At 37.9% G+C, this 22308-nt stretch overlaps 2 protein-coding genes across 2 annotated transcripts; both read right to left on the bottom strand.

The window, feature by feature from the left end:
• Positions 1 to 6415: 6415 nt before the first annotated feature.
• On the bottom strand, positions 6416 to 16776 carry LOC126761733 (pupal cuticle protein G1A-like). The gene is made up of 2 exons (XM_050478108.1): positions 16167 to 16776; positions 6416 to 6954 (listed from the first exon to the last, which is right to left on the bottom strand). Exons 1-2 carry the CDS (start codon positions 16774 to 16776, stop codon positions 6416 to 6418), a joined length of 1149 nt encoding a protein of 382 aa, XP_050334065.1.
• Positions 16777 to 19719: 2943 nt separating this feature from the next.
• LOC126762481 (cuticle protein 76) lies at positions 19720 to 20397 on the bottom strand. The gene has a single exon (XM_050479257.1). The coding sequence runs from the start codon at positions 20395 to 20397 to the stop codon at positions 19720 to 19722; it is 678 nt and encodes a 225-aa protein (XP_050335214.1).
• Positions 20398 to 22308: the final 1911 nt, after the last annotated feature.

Here is a 22308-nt window from a genome sequence, read left to right as displayed (position 1 = left end):
CTTTGTTTAACCCAATTATATCAAAGAGGCTTCGTTAAGCTCCTAGGTTAATGGTTGTAATGTGTTCTCTCGCCGGAGTTAATTGCCCGATTGCTTAACTCCTTCTTCTTCTTTTTGCAATTACATGGCAATCCTGGAGTATGTGCCTTGGTACCTCTTTTCTTTGGTGGCAAAAACGATATTGATCCGTAGAACAATCCCCTAATATGTGATTATACCGCAGCCTGCAGTGCCTGTGTAAAATCGCACAAGCTGCCTTAATTTGTCTTTGGACAGAGCGATTACTTTCTTGAACCATTTTGTATCGTGCTCTCCCAGAAACATTCTCGGGTCTCGAAGACCATGCACTTGTTTCCAGTGGCGCTTTCTACCGATCCTTTCCTCTCTCCATAGCTCCTCTCGTAACGTGTTTGGACACACAGCGAAGAATAGCTCCGGCCCTGTCGAAATGGTTGCCGCATCTTCTTTCACCAAAATATCGGCCAGATCATTTTCGTTTATTCCTCTATGCCCATGTATTCGTTCTTTTAGTAATGTCGTCTCTAGGTAGAAGTGATAACGAAAGACCCATTGTAGCTACGCTTTTGAGCGCTTATTACCCTGTTATTGCCATGACCTTTTTGCTGTCTTCACAACGATTTGAGTAGTAGTGAAACTCTTAACGCCCATGACGCCGCACGATATGAAAGCATTGGTCTGAATATCATTGTCTACTTACAGCGTAGTATGCCTGGTTTTCTACCCACGGTTCTACCAGCTAGACCTTGGCACACCATTAGCGCTCTGGTGGCTTCCCAATTTTTTGAATCCAGATGCTTTTTTCACCTAAGTTTTGCATTGAGAACCCGACCTAGATATTTTATTTCATAAAAAATAGCCACTTCCACCCCGTAGAGCGTTTAGATTCTCAGGGATGGAAGAGATCTGCTCTTGTGAACTAAATTTACGCACCATATTTTTGATAAAGTGTGTCCTCTTTGAATAATGTCACCCAACGTGCTCTCAAACTTTCCTTTTGACATATTGTCATTGTTGTCGCATAGTCTTGGCAGCGGATGCCATTTGAAGTTAGCAGAACCAGAAGCTACACAGTAAAGGTGTTATTACTCTCTCCTTGGTGAATTCCTTTGTTGCTCCTATTTGGATGCTACCTGAGCCTATATATGTTCAGCGGTTTTCTTTCTGAGAATCACATCCTCACACCCTATAATGGGTAGATTTGCCTGCTTACTTATGTTTGGGTAACACTGGAGTTGGAGGTGTTGTCAAAAGTTCCTACTATACCAATAAATATGCACAGTACCATTTCCCCGTTTACAAAAGCAACCTCTTCGTCGGTAAGTAGATTGTACAGGTCGGTATCGGTCTGTTTGATTTGGTAAGTCGGTAGTCTCTCCTCCATATTTTTGGTATAAAGATAACTAGTGCATTTCTACACGCTTTTTGGGATATAAGCATGTGCAAGATGTTCCTTATTGGTTTTACTGGGTGCGTCAGAATGTGCTCTTTATCCGCTTTCAAGTAAGGCTGGAAAATTATGTCCGCACCTGGAGCTTTAAACTTGGAGATGTGCTGATAGCCACAAGTTATCGAGTTGTTGGTAAAGATATCCTTTCAACATTTGGTAGAGCGATTTTTTGTGAAGAAAAATGTGAAGGAATCACAGCGTGCATGGACGGGTGTAATAAAACATGGGCTCATCTGAGAACTTGTTGAAGTTATAAAAAAATGTGTATGTTGTAAATATCTTTGGAGTTTTGTAAGTACATCACTATTTGTGGTTTCAATGAAGACTATAGCATTGTATACAAAACGACTTATATATGTCTCATTCTGCTCTGCCCTCGAACTATTTTTTTAGCAAAAACGTTATCGCTTCAGGTTTATAAAGGCTTATGATTGTAACAAACAGTACTTTGACAGGGTGGCAGTTGCGATTGTTGCACCACAGAAAGCAGAATTATTAGTAATCTAATCGAGTTTCTCTATATTATTCAGGTTTCTCCACTATTTTGTGGCACTTCGTTGAAAATAGGGTCAGGTCTGTAAAGATAGGCTGTGAGTATTACTCAAATCAGTTCTTTAAAAAGAACCATATGAAAGTGGAGTTAAGACGATAAGTTGGCATTAAAGAACATAGTGATGATACGATCTTAAAGGAGGCGTTATATCTTTAATCCAGATGAGCTTCTTGTTGTAAACTGCCTAGAGTGTGTTTATACGATGAAAACTCATAAAAAATGCTGGTGGGTGTGGCTTGTTATTCACTTTTCTTTTGACTTTTGACATTTACCTAAGCACAACATAGCTGCATGCAACAAGTTTCTCTAGCTCAAATCCATACATACTTACACACTACCGTAACCTTTTTTTATTCGTTTCTCCCTCATCTATGTTTGCGCAAACGCCCCTTTTTGTAGCTTCATCGCTTGCTTTTGGTGTGAAGAGCCGCAAAACTTTAATTTTCCGTAAAAGCTTGCCAACTATTATAAATTATTCATTACAACGCGCTCATCTGCTTCACAAATACACACGCACATGCATATAAAAGTAAAATCAGCAAATCAGCGGCACACACATACAAACAAACAAGGAGCTGCTGCTTGGTGGCAGCCACATTGGCATATTCCAAGCCAACAAGTGACTGCTGACAGGCTTGCTGCAAGGAGACGGCCGATGAAGGGAAGAAGAAGGCTGACGAGGGGATGCAAGACGAAGACCAGAGAGGGTAGAAGAGAGATTTTTCTGCTTGCTTCGCCTCTGCAACTAATTTGAAGCATGAATACACACACAGACACACGATTGTATTAATATGCGTGGATAGACACGAGCTGGGACAGACACAGATATATTTTTTTTCTTTTTTCCTGCCGCGTTGCTGCGGTTTGTACTTCGCATTTCATCGCTCGCCACTGCCACCCACACTACTACAAGTGCTGCAGGCTGCATAACGGTTTTTGTCTGCTTCATATTTTCTGGCTGTTGATGGTGGCGTTGCGCGCCAAGTATTTGGCTGCCACATGGTTTGCTGCTCGATTTCTTTTTCTTTTTTTGGCAGCGACCTTTGCGCTGCTGCTTTTTCCTCCGCTTTAACCGCTGGCCTGATGTTTGATTTTCCAGCAGCGTCACTGAGCACTCGAGTCCGCCAGCGAGTTGACGGAAGGTGTAAGTGGCGCGCAGCGGTTGGTGGCAAGCGAAAAATGTCTGCTATGTGGCTAAGAATTTCGAGTAATTAATGGCAACGGTTTGATTAAAAATTCCTGAATAAATTGTGCGAAGTGATAGCTGCGGATTTGCCGCTAAGCAAAGATTTGCGCAAATTCACGGACACAAACACACACATAGAAACACAAGGATGACAAGGACAAGGAGGCATACAGATATTATGTGGCGCTTTGAGACCCGTTTTAAGACCACTCATCACTCTTGCTAAATTGTATTGCTCACGGCGGCTTAAGTCGCTGCAGATTTGCTACTTTCTTACATTCGAAAGTGCAGTGAGACTTAAGTCGAATTCAATTATGCTTGCGGCAAAATCGTTGAGCAATAATCAAACACAAATACAACAACAAAACAAAACAGAAAGGAAAGTGAGAGAGCGAATGTCAAAAGGCAGGCTAAAAGCACTTAAAGCTGCGGAGATGCACACAGGCACACGCACAAATGCCTACGACACTTTCCACCTACACATACACACACTCACTTCGTTATGAACACACAACCGCACTGCTTGTTGGCGTCCAAATTTAAAATGATTATCGCGGATTACACGCACAATTGGCCCGGCAGCCAAATATCTGAGTATATGCGTGTGTATGTGCCCCGTAATCTCCGCCGCTGCGTCACAAACAAAATGTCAAAATTCATCAACATCCTTAGCTTAGCGCTGCAGGCGCACTTATCCTCGACACGCACACACACACACGCAGATTGCCACTCACAATCGTAATCAAATTTGCATTATTTACAAATTTAGTTGAGTTGCGATTTGTTGCATGTGAATATGGATATCCGTTCTGATTCTTTTTTTCACTCGTCTTAAGGCGGTTTTATCCTTATGAGCATCCTTCAAGTGACTGAGACTGTTTGGAAGCCATTTTTGTGGCTGTGTAATTCAAACTCACTGGGATTAGACTCCTGACGGAAGCCGGTTAATTTGCATATTATGAAATGTCTCCATTATTTTGATGTCAGCGTTGATGATGGCGCTGATGCTGATGACTGCCAATGAGTCTTATTAAATTATGTGGAAAATTGAGTTAGTCGGCAGTGTCAAGGGCTCAGAAACACAAGCGATTTTGGATTTTTGAATTACATAACGGTAGTGGAGACTTAATTGTGCGATAAAAATAGCAAGGAAATTGAGTTCTTACCATAACTATATTATTATTATTTTAAATGGTCAATTTGTATGATAGCTGTGTATATGCTATAAGGGTCGTCTCAGCGATTAGTAAGAAGATTGTAGCCTTGCCTTGAAAGAGAATCTGTGCTAACTTTCGAAAAGTTATCTTGCCAATTATAAAAGTTTTCCATACAAGAGCTTTATTTGACCGATCAGTTAGTATGGCAGCTATATGCTATGTAGTCCAGTTTCATAGGTTTCGTCAAGTAAGCGACTTCTTTGAGAGCAAAGGACGTGTAAAAAATTTCAAATCGATATCACAAAAACTGAAAGATTAGTTAGAGTAGTTAGGGACGGAAATGGATAAATCGACTTGCTCGTCACCATGATCTTTTATGGATAGACTTTGAAGGCTTTCCGACGTTTTCTTCTGAATGTTATAGACTTCGACGTGAACTTAATATGCCCTACTTAGGTGTAATTACAATTTTTAAGACCAATATTAGATTTTTGCTCAAACCTTGCTTATGCGAAAATCGCAAAAAATCGGCAAGGCGACGCGATTACAAAAGCGTTGAGACTTATAGAAACTTTCATTGGTCGGATAACTTCAAAACGCATACAACAAATATAATTTTACTCTGATAAGACATCGATCTACAGGTTCCCAAATATACTTTAAATATCTATCCCACTACCCAAAGTTTAGTGGTATGCCCTGTGCTGCTAATGTTCTAAGATCTGAGGTGTTTGTCCAAGTTCCATAGCTTCCAGCAACCCTGAACTAGCAATGACTATATGTAGCAGCTGAGGGGAATTGTGCTGTCAGCTATCCCCGAGCGGATCATCTTGTGTGCCTTTTCGTTTCCTTCTATTCTATATTTATTAGGTATTACCCCCTTACATAAGTTAACACAATCCGCTCTTTTATGACCGCTCCGAATAGCCTTAATCGACGCTGGCTGTTCACTAGAAGGTTTACGAACTAGCTGGTTAAAGCAGTAGCCTACTTGGCTTCTATTATTCGGTCCGAAAGGCATAGTAAATTACCTTCTGCGTATTGATTACTACGGAAGAAGCCCGCTTCTGTTTCTACTTTACGCTTTGATTCGTCAGTATGTAGATGTCACTGTTGGAACCGTCGAACACAGAACCATTGACTTATTATCTTCTACTGAAGAATGAAAACGGTGTGTTTAATTTCTCATGGATCTCCTTTACTCGATCGGAGAGACTGGTTCCAATGTACTAAAATCGTAAGCGGGTTGGCCGTAAGAATTGAATCGTAAGTCCTTCGAATATATGTTGGGCGATTTTTCACCTGTAATCTCTAGTAAGCAGATCGTTGCTCCTGCTCCAGGTGTTTAACGCGGCACTTTTACTGCCATCCACCAAAACAATGTACTCGTACCATATGTTAGTAGGAAACGGATGATATTTGTGTAGAACCAATGGATCTCTTCAGATTAGTTGCTTATCAACAATAGTTTCCAGATATATGACAGAACTCGAGAGTGTAATAGTTTTACCCCTTAAAAAGAGGGAATTGAATAATTACGAATAGCTTCTATGAGTTAAAAGCGTGATCAATATTTTCACAACTAACCTGAAAGTCGTACGAGAGTTTAGAACTGGTATTCTATATATGTGCAAATCCCATGTTTTTGAAGTTCGTTACGTAGCTGTATAAATTTCGAGCTCAAGCTAACATCAGCCGAAAGTTGTTTTCTCTGAACCGACTAGATTTTCAGTACGAACCCTCAGGAAGCGGTATTATTCGCTAAATCAATTTTATATAACAGATAAGTAGGGGAAGGTGAAATATTACGACGAGTATCTGGATAGGATGACAGAGTTCTTATTTATGGAGAAACTTCTTGAAACAAGATATTACTTCGTACTTCGAGACGATATACGATTTCGAATTTCCTAACACAGTCTCTGAGCTGTTTAAGAAACAAATTGGTTTTATAAAGTCCGCATTATATATTATAACATAGCTATTCGTTTTATTAACAATAACAAATGAACAGTTAACACATTCAACAAATCACATGTAATAATAATTGATTAATAACCCCAGTGTGTGCCGAAACCATCGAAGGCAACATGAGCGACAGCAGCAGCTGGCGAGTAAGCAATAGCTGGAGCAGCAGCGACATGTCCGTAAGTGGCGACTGGAGCAGCATGAGAGTACACAACTGGAGCGACCTTAGCGACGGGCGACAGAATGGTTTTGCTGACCAACGGAGCAGCGGCGGCTGCGGTGTAAGCAGAAACGACGGGAGTCACAGCAGGAGCAGCATAAGTGGTCACGGTCTTGGCGATAGCTGGTGCGTAGACTTTGTTGTTGATGCGTGTATCCGATTGGCGTACGCTGGAGTAGGGCGTATCCACAGCCTTGGAGTGATGGGAACCGGTGCCGGCGAAGGAGCGCACGACATTTTGATGAGTCGTTGCCACCGCATCCACGGAGGGATTGGCAATCTTGGCTACGGCAACGGGTGCGACCGCTACGTGGGAGAGTATGGCGCCGGCGTTGGCAACGGCGAGGAAGGCGGCGAAGGTGAGTGCGAATTTGAAAGCCATTTCGGAGTTTAGTTTGATTTAAGGGCGACTGCTTGTGATGCGCTAAAACTGCAAGTGTCAACTGATGCTGTTTCTCGGCTCTGTAGGCGTTTTTATACGTACGTGACATATTTAGGCGCTGCCAGTAGTTAATTAGTTGCAATTTGATTTCACAAAAAAATTTTTTTTTTTTACATTTTGCTTAACATTGAGCGTGCGTTTGCAAAATATTAGAAGAGCTTGTTAATAAATGAATTGGTAGAGCTGTGACGAATTTTCGCTTGTAAAAATTTGTCAACTGGTTTTTAATAAGATTTGTTAGTGAAAAAAGCGAAATAAAGGAATGCAAATAATATAGAGCATGATTCTGCGAATTTTGGCAGCGCGCTACCAGTTTTATTTCATTCAGCGGGAAGTCACAAAAACAGTTCGAAAATTTCCAATGATTGAGCGGCTCATGCTGAGACATTGAAAATTGTATTATTAACTTCGTTTGCACCGAAGCTATAATACCCTTCACAAATACAAATTCCATACAAGAACTTGATCTTGATAGTGCAGTTTGTATGGCAGCTATGGACTATGGTGGGCCGATCTAAATAATTTCTTTGGAGTTTGTACCGTTGCTTTGGGCAATAATTCGTGCGCAACTTCGGAAATATATCTTTTCAAAAAGAACTTTTCGTTACAGTTGTAATGGCAGCTATATGCTGTAGAGGTCCAATATCGGCGACTCAATCCAATGAATAGCTTCCTTGAGAGGAAACAAACTTTGCAAAATTCAAATCTCTATCTCGAGAACTTCAAGAATATTTCGCAGACGGACAGGGCTAAATTAACTAAGCTTCTCACTCTAACGTCTCCGTCACTTCTTTCGTAGTGTTAAAAACTTCAATATACAAAATTCAGGGTATAAAAAGTAAGGTTACTATCGCCCTGCAATATGTAATCACCAATAATGTGGCAAATTATTACACTGTCTCCAAGGGAGGTAGAGTCTTTATGCTATTTACCTAGTCATTAATTTTTACAGTGCTGTCCACTGAAATAAGTACACTAGATATAAAAATGTTCAAGCACAGAACCTGAATGCATTTGGATGAAGTGATCTCGTCACTCTGACTTATTTTATGCAAAGTCAATTCATGCAGTGCTGTCCGATAAAATAGGAACTAAACTATTTTTCATTTCGAAAATAGAGAAGAGTTCTTAGGCATAATTGAAACTGATATTTTATAGTGTAAATGATGAAACTTTCTAAGTTTATTAACCTGATTAGTCTTAAAGTTGATTTGAGCACTTATATATATATGTCAAAATATATATATTTTTATTGAATTTTTTTTTTTTTTATTGAAAATTTAAGAGAATTTCTGATTCTACCAGCTCGAATGACCATAAACTCTCTATTATGAAAGTACTTTCAAACTCAGTGCATAAAGCTCAGAGAGGGACTATCACCAAATTTCTGTTGCTCTAATCTCATCTGACATATTTGGATAGCGCAAGTACAAAGTATTCAGTAACTCAGCAGTCAAACTCTTTAGTACAGATATCGGTTTAGAATTTTCCGAAAACAGTATAACCTGTCGGCTAAAAATCTGGTCAGCTATTACGTCAACCTACTCATTTCAATGCATCAACTGCAAGATTTTGGTTTCTTTAGCCTTAAACCCTTTATTGACTTATCTTTTTTAGAAAATATATAGATTTTCCTCCAGCGTATACTTATTCGAGGAGTTAGAGTCCAAGACTTAGATCATTCTGGTGTTATCGATATATTATTATAGGCCTCCAGCTTTTACATTAGCAAACGACATTATTCTAATCATCTATCTTTTCATATTCTTTCTTTCTTTTTTCTAAACAGAATTTTCGGTTCTTTATTCATTCATTACTTATTTCGAACACTCCTCTGTCTTTAGTCCAGATCTTTCAACTATTTATAATGTTTTTCAAAAGATAATGTCACTATCGATTACTTTGGAAATGACCTTGAAATCAGTTGTTTCCTCTTCTTAATTAATTACATTGCTTAGACGAATAATTTTGCTGAAGATATTCTCAGAAACAACTTAATAAAGCCATCAACTGTATCAAGCGATAAAAATTTCCAACGAGTCTCTGTGGAATTCAAAAATCAAACTCGTCTGATTATTGGATCAACAAAGTCAAAGTAAAGTCCTCAAGCTAATAATTGAGACCAAATCAGTTTGAAGAAGCGAAATTGTAATTCAATTTTAAAACAATTATGTTTTAACAAAAAAATATGTCTATATATACATTTCATATATATATATATATCTATTTTCCGAAACACACAATAATATTCTCTTGCTTCTACAAACCTTTTGAGAATATTAATCTTTCCAATTTGTCCCTCACTTCACATCTTTCAGAATTAAAGTATCTTCAAATGCAAAAATATTTTCAAAAACATTAACAGTTACAACACTCACATACCGACACTCAGCTTCTCTTGCCAACAACAGCGACTCATAAACGAAGATTTCAAAGTCAAACCACGCGAGTGAAATTAATAACAATTTGCCAAAAAATATGCACCCAAAGAAACTTTCAACAAGAAAACAAATAGAATTGCTGTATGTGTAAGCTTCGCAGTCTGGAAAAAAAACAAGTTAAAATATTCCAAGTGAAATGGAGAGGATAAAAAAATGGGAATAATAGAAATTAAATGCCGGACAGATACTCATTCAGTCAGATAACAACTCAATTCAATTTGTAAGCATATTTTCGGGCGCGCTGCCCACACCACGACAGTTCGTGACAGTGGAACGTAACGGCAAAGTTTTTCAATACTCATAAATATTCATCATCGCTTACGAGCAGTTGTCGAGTATGAAGCAAACGTGTATCGAAGGAATACAAGTAAGTAAATGGAAGATGCATAAATAAAGTGATGGAAAAAGTAGAAATGTAGTTGTTGGAGGGTGCGAGTTCGAAAAGTTTGGCAGAAATATGCTGATAGAAATTTGTGATGGAAGGGAAAGTTTTCACGTTTATTATTGTATTTTTGCATTGCTCGTTATTTAGGTGAAAACAAAAACAGAGTTGACACTTGAATGGTTGCGGTGAAATATGGAGTGTTTTCATATTTTCTTTTTTGTTTTGCCACGCGAGCTTTTGTTGCAATTTAGTGAGTTAGGCGAAGGAAAAAGTATGCAAAAAACTGAGAATCTAAAAGAGAGTAGATTCTGGAATTCGTTCGAAGCATTTTTCTGTGCTTCTTATTGTATTAATATCGACTTCCGCAAAGAAGTTCAGAAATACAGAGGTCCACTTCCAATATAGTCCGATCTGAGCTTATATTCGGTCCAGAACTGTCATCTCAGTAACATTATCAAACTATCCAAGTTTTTTCTGCTTCCAAAACTATTTTTACTGTCATGACATCTGACTTTTTTTGGTTAAATCAGAAGCAATCCATTTTTTCTAGGTTTTCGGCGGATTTCAGTCAGCTTGCTAAAAAAATTCTTAAAACTATTAAACTTGTTGAGTGAGGTCTTGTGTTCTTTATTAACTTTTTGTTAAACAGTTTGCCGTACAGCTCCCTCTGTACTTCAGTCGCATTTTTTATGGGCCTCTGATTTTTATATTGGCTCTGAAATGTAGACTACACTTTTTCGTAATTTTTGTTGTATGGAGTTTTCGATTAAAAGTGAAAAGCTGGGACAGGCAAAAATTCAAAATCTGAAAAACATTTAATATATTTGGTAAAAATAATAACTTCTGAGCATTCCCGGAACTTCGATAACGAAGAAACTAAGACGGCTGATACGAAGTCGACTTTTTTATACTCTCTTTGGATTGAGGACTAAACCAGTCTCGAATTTCAAAAATAAAACCGTGCACATATAATGCTTGCATACATATTCTACCTTTTTTTCGAAATCAAATCAATAACTGTGCTACCACAAATATTTCGAAAAGAGAGCAAAGTTAAAAAAAATTTAACAGAGAAACGAATCGAAGGTGGTTAGTGTACATACATAGGTTACTAATTCTCATTTATACATACAAATATACAAGTTAACCGTAATTTCGCAAATGTACCTCATTATCATTTCCACTTGTACTTAGCAACAATCCATTTGAGATATAATTAGATCACTTTAATTATCACAGCAATGGACCAAATGGCATTGCTCGCATGAAACACTGCAATGAAAGAGAACCGGTTAACATTTTTCCCTTACCTGACCTCAGGCAAGTGCGAAATCACAATCAAATGAGCAAAGCTCAACACCCACACAATTTACAAGCGAATGTGCGTTTATAGATATATCACAAACATTCAATCAAATAAAATACAACACATACACACACACATACTAACATATATCAACTTCAAGCTCTTACAAATATACACACACCTATCTAGCTTCAATATACATATGTACATGTATATATATACATACATATGTATTATGAAAAAATGTGATACTTCAAATATATGGCAACAACAACGCGCCAAAATTAAGTTATCAATTGTATAATCAAATGAAAGCAAAATCAAAATTTCAAAGCTCCGCTGTCGAACGAATTACTTCAAGTGGAATAAAAATTAAAAAAAAAAAAATTAACCGATTCCCTGAATGATTGAAATGGGCGGCAGCACTTAACGCACAATTTGCCAAACCGATTAGCTGACACACAAATTTAGTGCAATTGCTGGACTAGCAAGTTTATGTGCTACAAGCAATGTTTCGATAAATATTTTGATACGCTTGAAAACACCCTGTAGGAAATCGTGCTGTATTGCAATTAAATTTTTTAGAAATACTTTTTAGAAATCAATTGACTATTTGGTATAACTGGATAGTGAGATCCTAAATACTTGCCTTTTGGTACCAATACTAAATTATTGATTTATATTTTCAAAAATTGGCAACCATTTTCAAAAATTATAAAATTCTTCAATTATTTAATACTTATATTATTATATAAATATTTCGTTTTGTAAAAATTTTGTTGAATAAAAAAAATTTTGAACAAGTGGCAACTCTGCAACAAAAATATTTCCTGAAGCAAATTTATTGAAACATCTTTTATTTCAAGTATTTTTAAAATAAACAAATTTTTCAACAATTTTTCAAACGGGTGGCAACCTTATAATTTTCTAATTTTGAAATAAAATTGTTAGCATACCTTCGCCTGACAATTTTTTTTTTGTCTAATTCTTTTTGTTTTATATTTTCAAACATGTGGTAAGCTCATACTATTTTAATCTTCTGAGTATTACCCCGAGCAGCATTCACTGTTGTCGTTCTTCACACTTCGAGTGGATCTGTAAAATTTTAAACAATATGCTAAGTCTACGAAAACACCATCGCCAGTTCTTAAAAATTCTCGCAAAGGTCTCTTCCGAATAGTCTAATTTACAGTAGATTCACAATTACGTTATGGGCCATTGCTAAATCGAGCCGCTAATTCATACAATAGTTTAGAAGAAACTGAGATATAAGATCATGTAAATCTCGTACTCTAGCTTTCAAAGGACTCAAGAAGACAACCCTGCTAACTCTTTTCATATATCTTACTGAGCATTTTCTACCCAGAAGGGGGACTACGATGATGGAGATGGAAGTCACTGTAGCCTCATTGTTCTAAGGCCTGTTTATGAAGTCTCTATTCTGTTAAACTTATAAGTAATAAAGTTGATCCAGTTAGGGTGTACCTGTAAGATTGGACTGTAGAATTACTGGCTTTTCACGAACTTTGAGAGAATTAATTATTATGACATATTCAGAAAAGCTGTATGAATAAGTAAGAAAGTGCTCAGTCCGAGTATAACCAAACATTTGATACTCTTGCATCTTGCAAGGATTTAAGCCAAGGAAGTACCTTCAGGTACATAAAGCTTGTTAATTATATGGGGTCTAGGGCGAGTTTTCACGCAATTTTTTTCATTCTAAGCACAAGTGTGCACCGTTATAAGAATACACGCTCTCTCAATTTTATTAAGAAAACTCATATATGGACGACGTATGCAATATAAAGTCACCCGGAAGTTCGAAAATTTTAATATATGGTATAGGAGATAAGGGAAGTATTGACCCGAGTCAGCACATTTTTAGCACCCAGACATTCTACCTTCAGGAAATGATTCTCTCTGAATTTCAATTATATATCTCACACGTTGACTGATATTTTCTGCAAAAAGTCAACTATATATACTTGGGTCCACATATCCTTTACCTCGGGCCTTGAACAGATTTTGTTAGATTTGACCAATTTTTGATCACAAGGGGGTATACTCTAAAAACATTATTCATGTAAACTTTTATCCCTTATTTTAGTTGAAATTGGTTGGGCGGTTCTCGAGATTAATGATTTTGTATATATCCAACATTAAACTTATTAAAGGGAGGGGCCACGGCCACTTTTTCAAAAGTTTTTCCCAAACAGACAGTCAATCGGATTTCAACTCTTCACGTCATCTTGATCATTTATATGCATAACCCTATATCTATTTCGTTTAGTTTTAGGTGAAACATTCTACCGTTAGGTTTCAAACTATTAACTCGGTAACAACATGTTTCCAGAATATAAAAATATGGATTATATGCTATTTTTTGCTGGATTATAGATGTTAGACCCATCTTGAAATCAGCCAAAAAGCAAAAAAGAGTGACAGACAGAGTTTGAGAGGGAAATAATCGCTGTTGTTATTTTCTCTAATTAAAGGTACGTCAGTAAAAGTATTCGATTTTAATGTGGTAATATGCTAAATCTCCGTATCATGCCCTAACCTCTCTCTAAAATTTTTCTAATACCTTACAAATGTTTATTTTGCAACAATTTCCTATAAGATACAAATCTGCAAAGCATTTTTAGTGGCGCGCGCATATGACAACCATACATAAAAAGGCTAATCAAAACACCCACCATTTATGAAGGTCACCACTGTCACTGTCAGCGCACACACATTCATATCATACAGGCATGAATAGGCTCATATTACCTCTAGAGGCATGATCAACCTTACCATACCAACTTTGCCCTCCACCTCCATCACACCGACTACCTTAACCTTTCCAACGGCAAATCCACGCATGACGGCGCAGTTTTTTTGTTGTTGTTCACCTGCCCAACAGCCGGTTCTACGCATGCGCCGCACTACCACTTGATAAGCGTGTACTTAAAATGCCATTTGATATGATTCGTAGTTTTTAATTCGCTTTGACGCGCATTTGCTCCACATTCATTGAGTGTTTCTTTCACTCCACTTTTTTGCCGCTGTCCACCTTTTTCTCTGCAGTGAAAAAACCTTTTTGCAGCATGTTTGCTGTTGTTGTTGTTTTATATACGTAATTTTTTGCGTTGTACTTCGGTGTTTATCGTGACGTACTTGACTTATGCTCAATTATAATGGAGTGGCGTGGCTAATGTTATTTGTATTATTAACGCAAAAAACTTCAAAAAAAATATGAATGTGAAAAACCGTTAAGCCCCAATTGTTTGTGGTACAAATAATTCATTTTGCATTAATATATCTTATTTCAATTTGTGGTCGCCATTGTTGTCATTATTTAAAAGCATAATTTTATTTATTAATATTTTTTTTGCCAAATGATACCGGTGTGATAGTGACCCACCAGGAAATTGTTTGCATGAATTATCGAAGCGCGGAGGGTTTTAAAATTCACTGAGACTGCATTCAAATTAGCGAAATAATATTTTTATGCTACGACCTAGCTAAGGCATGGAAGATTCGACGAGTGTAGTAAACTTCCTGATCTCACTTTTGAAAAGATAAAATTATTAGCTGTATTTCTATAAGGATGATATCAAGAAGAGTACACTTCCACAGCATAATTTCAAGGTTATACTAATTTACACTTCATAGTCCCGCCTTTCTAGATATCAGATTCCCTAAACTTGTTTCTTATTGATCCAAGCCACATATTCTTAAATTCGAAGGAATATAGGAAGGCAGGGTACTCACAAAAACTAATTTCACTTTCCATATTAAACATTATCATTAATGTCTTCTAATGGAATGTCTAGCTTAGGTTAGGTTAAGTAAGATGGCTGATTCCTCAGCATGCTGGGATCATAGGATCACACCTAAAATGTCATGTACTGTCCTTTGTTAAGCCAAATGAATAAAACTCTTGTAGTTGGATTTCAGCTATCGGCAGAAACGCCCGTGACCGATCACAAATCTGCCTAGGTGTTTTATTTTCATTTCCGCCATTTCACCTAAATGTCTAAAAATATTAGATCCGAGGTGTTTTTGCCTTCATCTGGCAAAAGCGGAACAATTGAGGAAGCAGTGTTAAGATGATTCTATCTCACCTTCTTCCACATAGCGCATGCAGCTGACATCTGGTGAGATATTCAATCTTACTGCATGAATCCCGATCGGACAGTGTCCAGTTAGAGCTCCATTAAACCATTAGAAGGTGGACCTTACAGGGAGCAAAGAGTTCCCTAGGCTTCTTAGGATCTAAATGGATTGTCCAAGTAACGAAAAATTTCAACGAGGTTACACTTCCAGAAAATGGAATTGAATTTCTTTTCAGCCGATTAAGATAACTCAATTTTGGAAATCTGAACTTTTTTAAACTAGTAAGCTATATTTTGAAGAGAAGTCTCAGATAACAATACTCTTAGATTCTAGGAGATCGAAAACTAACCATAGGCCAAGTTGATAGCCAGAAGTGTTTCGATGGATGTGCGGCTCCTCAGCAAAATGGTCTTTTAATGGACCTAACAAGCAGTTTAATAGATCGTACTTAAAATTTAATCAGTTTTCATTATCTATCAAGGCTCCTATAGCTAAATGTTATTGAACGAATATCTAGAAAGTGAAGAAAGGAGAGATCCCTTTTCTCAACTAAATAGCCCTTAACAACTGCAGATTACAAAATCTTCTACTTTAAATATGTCCAACTTACTGAAAGAGAAGTTCCTCGCCTGTAAATTATTATTCATTACTTTTCTAACCTAGAGGCTTAGTCTTCTTTCGCAGAAATTCAGTCACAATTCCGCTGCCATGTTTCAAACCCCATAATGGTTATTCCTTCAATTCACATACGTCAAACGAAAACGATCACTTCCTCTCTAGCACAACAACTCCGGAAATATTTAAATGCACTTGAAAAATTTAATTTGCATAACAATGTATTTTATTCGAAAAATTATTTAACAACAAAAACAATAATATTAATAAAATGATAACACTTTTCGAACACCCAAGAATGATGTTTGGAAATTATTTACCAACCCCAGTGGGTACCGAAACCATCGAAGCTCATGTGTGAAGCAGTCTCAGCTGGAGAGTAGTGGATGGCTACAGGAGCGGCTTGGTGGTAAACAGGAGCTGGAGCAGCATAACTCACAGCCTTAGCGACAGGCACTTCATGATGGTATACTGGAGCTGGTGCGGCATAAGTGACGGTCTTGGCAACAGCTGGAGCAGCAACCAGAGCATGGGGTTGAGCGGGAGCATAGACAGACTTGGCAACAACAGGTGTGGCGTGTGTGTACAAAGCGGCAGCGGGTGCTGGAGCAGCATAAGTCACGGTCTTAGCAACAGGAGCGGCATGAGTGTAGACAGCAGCTGGAGCTGGAGCGGCGTAAACAGTCTTGGCCACAGCGGGTTGGTAGACATTGTTGCTGACGCGTGTGTCGGATTTGTGCACGCTGGAGTAGGGAGTCTGGATGGTCTTCGAGTACTGCGAGACGGTGCCATCGAAGGTGCGTACGACATTTTGGTGGCTGGAGGCAACGGCATCCACGGCGGGATTGGCGACATGAGCGTAGGTCACCGGTTGCAGGACACCAGCGCTGGCGACGGCCAAAAGTGCGGAGAGTACGACGAATTTGAAAGCCATTTCTGTTATTTATTTGTAGCGAATTAAACGAAGTAAAATATTGAAGTGTTTGCTGTTATGTTTGCAATGGTTTGATCGTTTGTAGACTGATGCTGATTTCGTCGAAATGTGTTGCTTTTATATGATCGCTGTGTCGCGATTAGCGAGAGCGCGGTTTAGGTTGAAAGGTTTGCAGCATTAAACACAAATCATTGCAAATTTAATCTCTTCCGTTTACTTCGACTTGGAGTGACACGCATTTCGCTTTGAGTTTGTTTTCTTTTTTATCGCGTTTTCGAAAATCAGTACGCGCAGGCCTATAATCTAATTGATATGACCTTGTCTTTTTTACTCTTTACACTAATGGACTATTATATAATATCATGAATTGTTATTTATGTAATGAGCAAAGTGTTAAATAGTTTTTAATGTTAAATACATTTATTCTTTTGTTGTAAAAACAAACACTTTGAGTTTACGCCGCTAGAGTTTCAAGGATTTATGATATCGGAAAGAGTTTAAAATTTCTCAAACCTGAAATACTTCACGGACTATATCCTCACTTACCTCATGTTATAGAGCCTTCAACACCTGATCCATCAGTCTGAAAAGTTATTATATTTTTCAAAATATTTTTTTAATCTATCATTTAGGTATTGTACAAGAAATACAATACTTAATCCCTCGATGTTCCTAGTCCATTATTATATATTATTTTTTAGAAGGACCTCAAGCTTAGATTTTAAGAAGCCTGGTTAAGTGTTTCTTAATATAAAGACATATAAAGTGATTTTGTTAGTTAAAAATTGAAGTCAAACATTACCTAGACTAAAATGACTGAAATACAAAATGATTTCGTTGGTTCAGATACCTTAGCTCACATATCCGATTTAATAGATATTACCGGCTAATCTCTAAGCCCGATAAAAAAAATTCTTACGCTGAGTAAATTGGATTTATCTTAGAAATGCTTATGCTTATATGGAGTTATACGAGTTATTATCGGCTCTGAATCTTATTTGGTCAGAGTTTGAACTTTCATAGTCATCAGGAGAAATAAACTAAGGGAACTTTCAGAATCTGTCTGCAGTCTCCCTACAAATCAGAACATTATCCACACAATTAAGTTATATACATTCATTTGAACTTTATTACCTTGAATCTTATCATTAAGCCGTGGAACCTGTCAAGAATCATTGGCTACTTTAAATTGGATGCGATTTCCTATATAACTACCAGGGAGGGTGTCTATATTGTCAAAATAAGAATCAAGTTCATATGTCTTGTCTATGGTCTGAGAGATATTGTACTTTGAGTGACGAAAATTTAAATATTTTTAAAAAATTTTATAAATTGATTAAGCATTATTTTTTCATAAAATAATTTTGCATCCAGCGCATTTCCCAGAGTATACTCAACCAGATTTTCTTTCATCAAGCGAATGCTCTCTGAAATTCGATCACTTTGGATCAATACAAAAATTGTTTTAAACTTCCTTCCCCACTAAATCCACAGCGACCATATTCACTAACTGGACGAAGGAGACCTTCTTATTGACCTTAATGCTGAGCTCCTTCAATCCTCATACGAGCGCGATTATTGCCAAATTGCAGAGCCGCAACAAAATACTCACGTCGCTAGCCGGCAACACATGGGGAAAAGACAAAGAAACGTTGTTAGCAACATACAAGGCACACTGCACTCCGGGCTACAATAGGATTCCTCTTGTTGTCTTCTATCGAACACCTGGACAGTTAGGCTCGTATACTCCCAGTTAAGGAGTATAATGAGCGCCTCTCCAAGCAATCTCTGTTTGCACTTTCGCAGAAATCATTCCTGCAGTCACCTGCTTGTAGCGACGAACAGTCTTCGGACGCAACTAACTTCAGACATATACTGACCGCCATTCACAGTGGAGCCATTAATACCTTCACATACTCCCTCTCAGTGAGTGGCTAATCTCATGTGTGAATGGCGTACTTGAAGTCGATCCACCACCCACTGCAGACGATGAGTTCGAGTTGCCGCAATAATCGAAAGTGATCCCTGCGCAGCTTCGTTCTGAATACTATGGAAGGTTAAACTCCTACATATCCATAATCGACCCTGACATATCAAACATATGTCCAACGCAACGAGTCCCCACATGAACTCACCTCTTTGCATGCCCTGCTAACCCTACACATCTGACACCCCTCTTCCTATGGACAGCACATTTCCTGGCCTACCGTTGGTTGCTATCGATGACTATTTATTTAATTCTTATCATCCTAACGGGGATTAGGTAACCGTTACAACAACAAAAACAACGATTCATTATATGAGGTCGATATCCAGTATCCGAAAGGTGCATCGACTAAGGGAGAGTAGCTTTTTTATGTAATAGAAAATGGTCGAGCCAAATTTTTAGTATCCGAGATAAGTTGGGCTAATGAGCCACGCATAGATCAATTTTGTCTTTTGCTATACCAGATGTGGTTCAGTTACGAAGACCATGAGCAGTAGTCATCCTTTAAGATGCCTGCGCTTGACATGAATTACAATAGACTCTGTGGCCACACTATCGATAACTTTTCGAGATAATTTTTTTTCAAAATTCCAAAGATGTCTAAGCTCGAAATGATGAATACTTTATTAGAATTTAAATTTTCATATTTCGTTGATCTCCAAACTCTGCGTTAGTGATAATAATAAGTAAAAAGTGAGATATAAATTCGTTTATTGAACCTCTCTGATGTGATGTTGTTTACTCAAACGTTCACTAATTTAATAGAGCTATTTAAGTATGATTTTTTTAAATCACTTAAAAAAACAAAATTGTTTTTGCTTAAACTTCAATCCATAATATTTTATTCAACAACAAATTTTCAACAACTAAAAAGTAAAATCAACACTTATATGTATGTATGGGAATATGTGAATCATGTATAACGGTATGAGTTATAGAATTTCTAAAGAAACTATTTACCAACCCCAGTGGGTACCGAAACCATCGAAGCTCATGTGGGAGGCAGTCTCAGCTGGAGAGTACTGGACGGTTTGACTGGCACCATAACCGGAAACACCGGGAGCATTGTGAGTATAAGTGGTGGCAGCGGAGCCTTGGTTGTAGTTGGTGGCAACTGGAGCGGCATGATGGTACACTGGAACTGGAGCTGGAGCGGCGTATGCAACAGTCTTGGCCACAGCGGGAGCGGCATAAGTCACAGTTTTGGCAACGGGCACTTCATGATGATACACTGGAGCTGGGGCGGCATAACTGACGGTCTTGGCAACTGCTGGAGCGGCATAAGCAACAGTCTTGGCTACTGGAACGGAATGAGTGTAGACGGCTGCTGGAGCTGGAGCGGCGTAAACAGTCTTGGTGACGGCAGGTGCGGCATATGTCACAGTCTTGGCCACGGCGGGCTGGTAGACATTGTTGCTGACGCGTGTGTCCGACTTGTGCACGCTGGAGTAGGGAGTCTGAACGGTCTTCGAGTACTGCGAGACGGTGCCATCGAAGGTGCGTACGACATTTTGGTGACTGGAGGCGACGGCATCCACAGCGGGATTGGCGACATGAGCGTAGGTCACCGGTTGCAGGACACCAGCACTGGCGACGGCCAATAATGCGGAGAGCACGACGAATTTGAAAGCCATTTTTGTGAATTTACTATTTGTTTATTTGCTTTTGATTGAAATTGAGTTGAGAAGCTGCGTTGTTGTGCTTGCTTTGGATTGATCGATCGTTGAATGATACTTTTTCGGTCGCAGCTTACGGTATTTATATGATCATGTAGTGGATGCGAAGAGTGTGTGTGTGCTTGTGTGAGTGTGAGTAAGTGCGAAAACCCTCAGTGTTGTTTGTGTCATACAACAAGTTAATGTGTATGGTTTTTGCACTCGTTTTTATTTTTTTCTATAATAATTTTGAAATACTGTTAATTAGGTAACGGTATTATTATAGCAGAAAAAACGTACCTTTGCTTGAAAAGGGTAGGCATAAAATAGATTTTCAAAGAAATATTTTAAACGCCTAAAAAAATATATGTTAGCAACGAGTAGACCAACGTAGAATTTTCTAGAAAAGTTAGGGCTAATACATAAGTATGTCATAGTAACAAGGAGATGGATTAATCAGTTAACAGTTAGAAAATTTTAGACCTCCTCAAAGCCACATTAATTTTAAGCAGTGTTTCAGTTTCTAATCCCAAAATCTATCTAATTTGAAAATATTTTTAAAAAAATGATCTGACTGAAGGTCGCTTATAGGTTTAAAAAAATATCCTCATATAATAGTGGATATCGCCATGGCCATTTATATTTATTAAATCAGCATAACAGGACGGTAACAAGAAGAAAGTCTTTGTTAGGTAGGTTGATGGGAGGGCAGCCCTACTGGCTGTGCCGTTTTGATGCACTTGTCGTAGACCTTTTTATTATTGCTATCACGTTTCACCTTCTCGTTCAAACCATTTTGTGGTTTCGATTAAGCTACTAATGTCCGAAATGCTTTTTGTAGACATCCATTCAAAGATTGTTGATTGATGGATTCCAAGTGTTCTGTGTCGGATCTGCGATCTGGGACTATGCATACCCAAATGGCTAATTCAGCGGTTAGACCGAAGATATTTTTGGACCTATTTAATAAGTTGTTAGTTCTTTTCTTGTCATATCTGTTTAGTTATATTGCATTTTGTTGTACTTTTCCAACTGTTTTTCGCTAACTGTTGAAATTGCATATTGAGGGGACCCAGATCAAGTCTAGGTGGAGCTTGTCTTCTAGTCAGCTCAGTGCTTTCTTACAGTTAACGACTATGCTGGAATTAGTGATGGGCGACGACAGGGCAAGGAGGGCCGTCTGGCTATCCGTCTCGTAGTTATTCAATAGAGTTTCGCAAGCCTTCTCTATGCCCAGTACTTCCGTTGGAAGATACTAGAGTTCGGTAGACGGATAGAGAGAGAAAAGTCTGTGTTACCGAACAATATTCCATCCCGTTCAAGTAAAGTTTGAACTGGTTTGGCTGCGTTTTTAGACGGTTTAACTTAAAGGAATAGTTTGAAGGTTGCCACCTATTAATAAATTTTAAATTAACGAAAAACTAACTTCATGAGTTAAATAAACACTTTATGGACACCAAAATACAGATATGTTAAAAATTTAATAGTTTTATAATTTTTTTAGCAAGGGTTGCCACCTATTTAATTAAATTAAATGATTAAGAGAAGAGAGCTAAACAATAATTTTGTCAGACTTTAATATTGAAAAAAGCCCAAAATCTAAAATGTTTTACCAAGGTTGCCATCAGCTTTAAAAAAATTATGGATATCAAGTTAAAGAGCTTTAAGAAGGCTGAAGTTGAAAGTAGTAATGAGACCAGATAACCACATAATACTTTTGCCAGACTGAAATGAATGAAATTCATAATTTAAAATTTTTATGGGAGTTGCCACCTGGTTAAAAAAATTTATTTACTAAAATTTAATGATTACATTATGGGTATGGAGTTCAAGAGTTTTAAAAATGTTACAGCTGGGGCTGACTTTTAAAAGGGGTTGCCACCTTTTTAA

This window comes from Bactrocera neohumeralis, chromosome 6 (genome assembly GCF_024586455.1).
Source record: "Bactrocera neohumeralis isolate Rockhampton chromosome 6, APGP_CSIRO_Bneo_wtdbg2-racon-allhic-juicebox.fasta_v2, whole genome shotgun sequence".
NCBI lineage: Eukaryota > Metazoa > Arthropoda > Insecta > Diptera > Tephritidae > Bactrocera > Bactrocera neohumeralis.
Note: the sequence above shows the minus strand (reverse complement) of the source record. Positions and strands in the feature narration are given on the sequence as shown.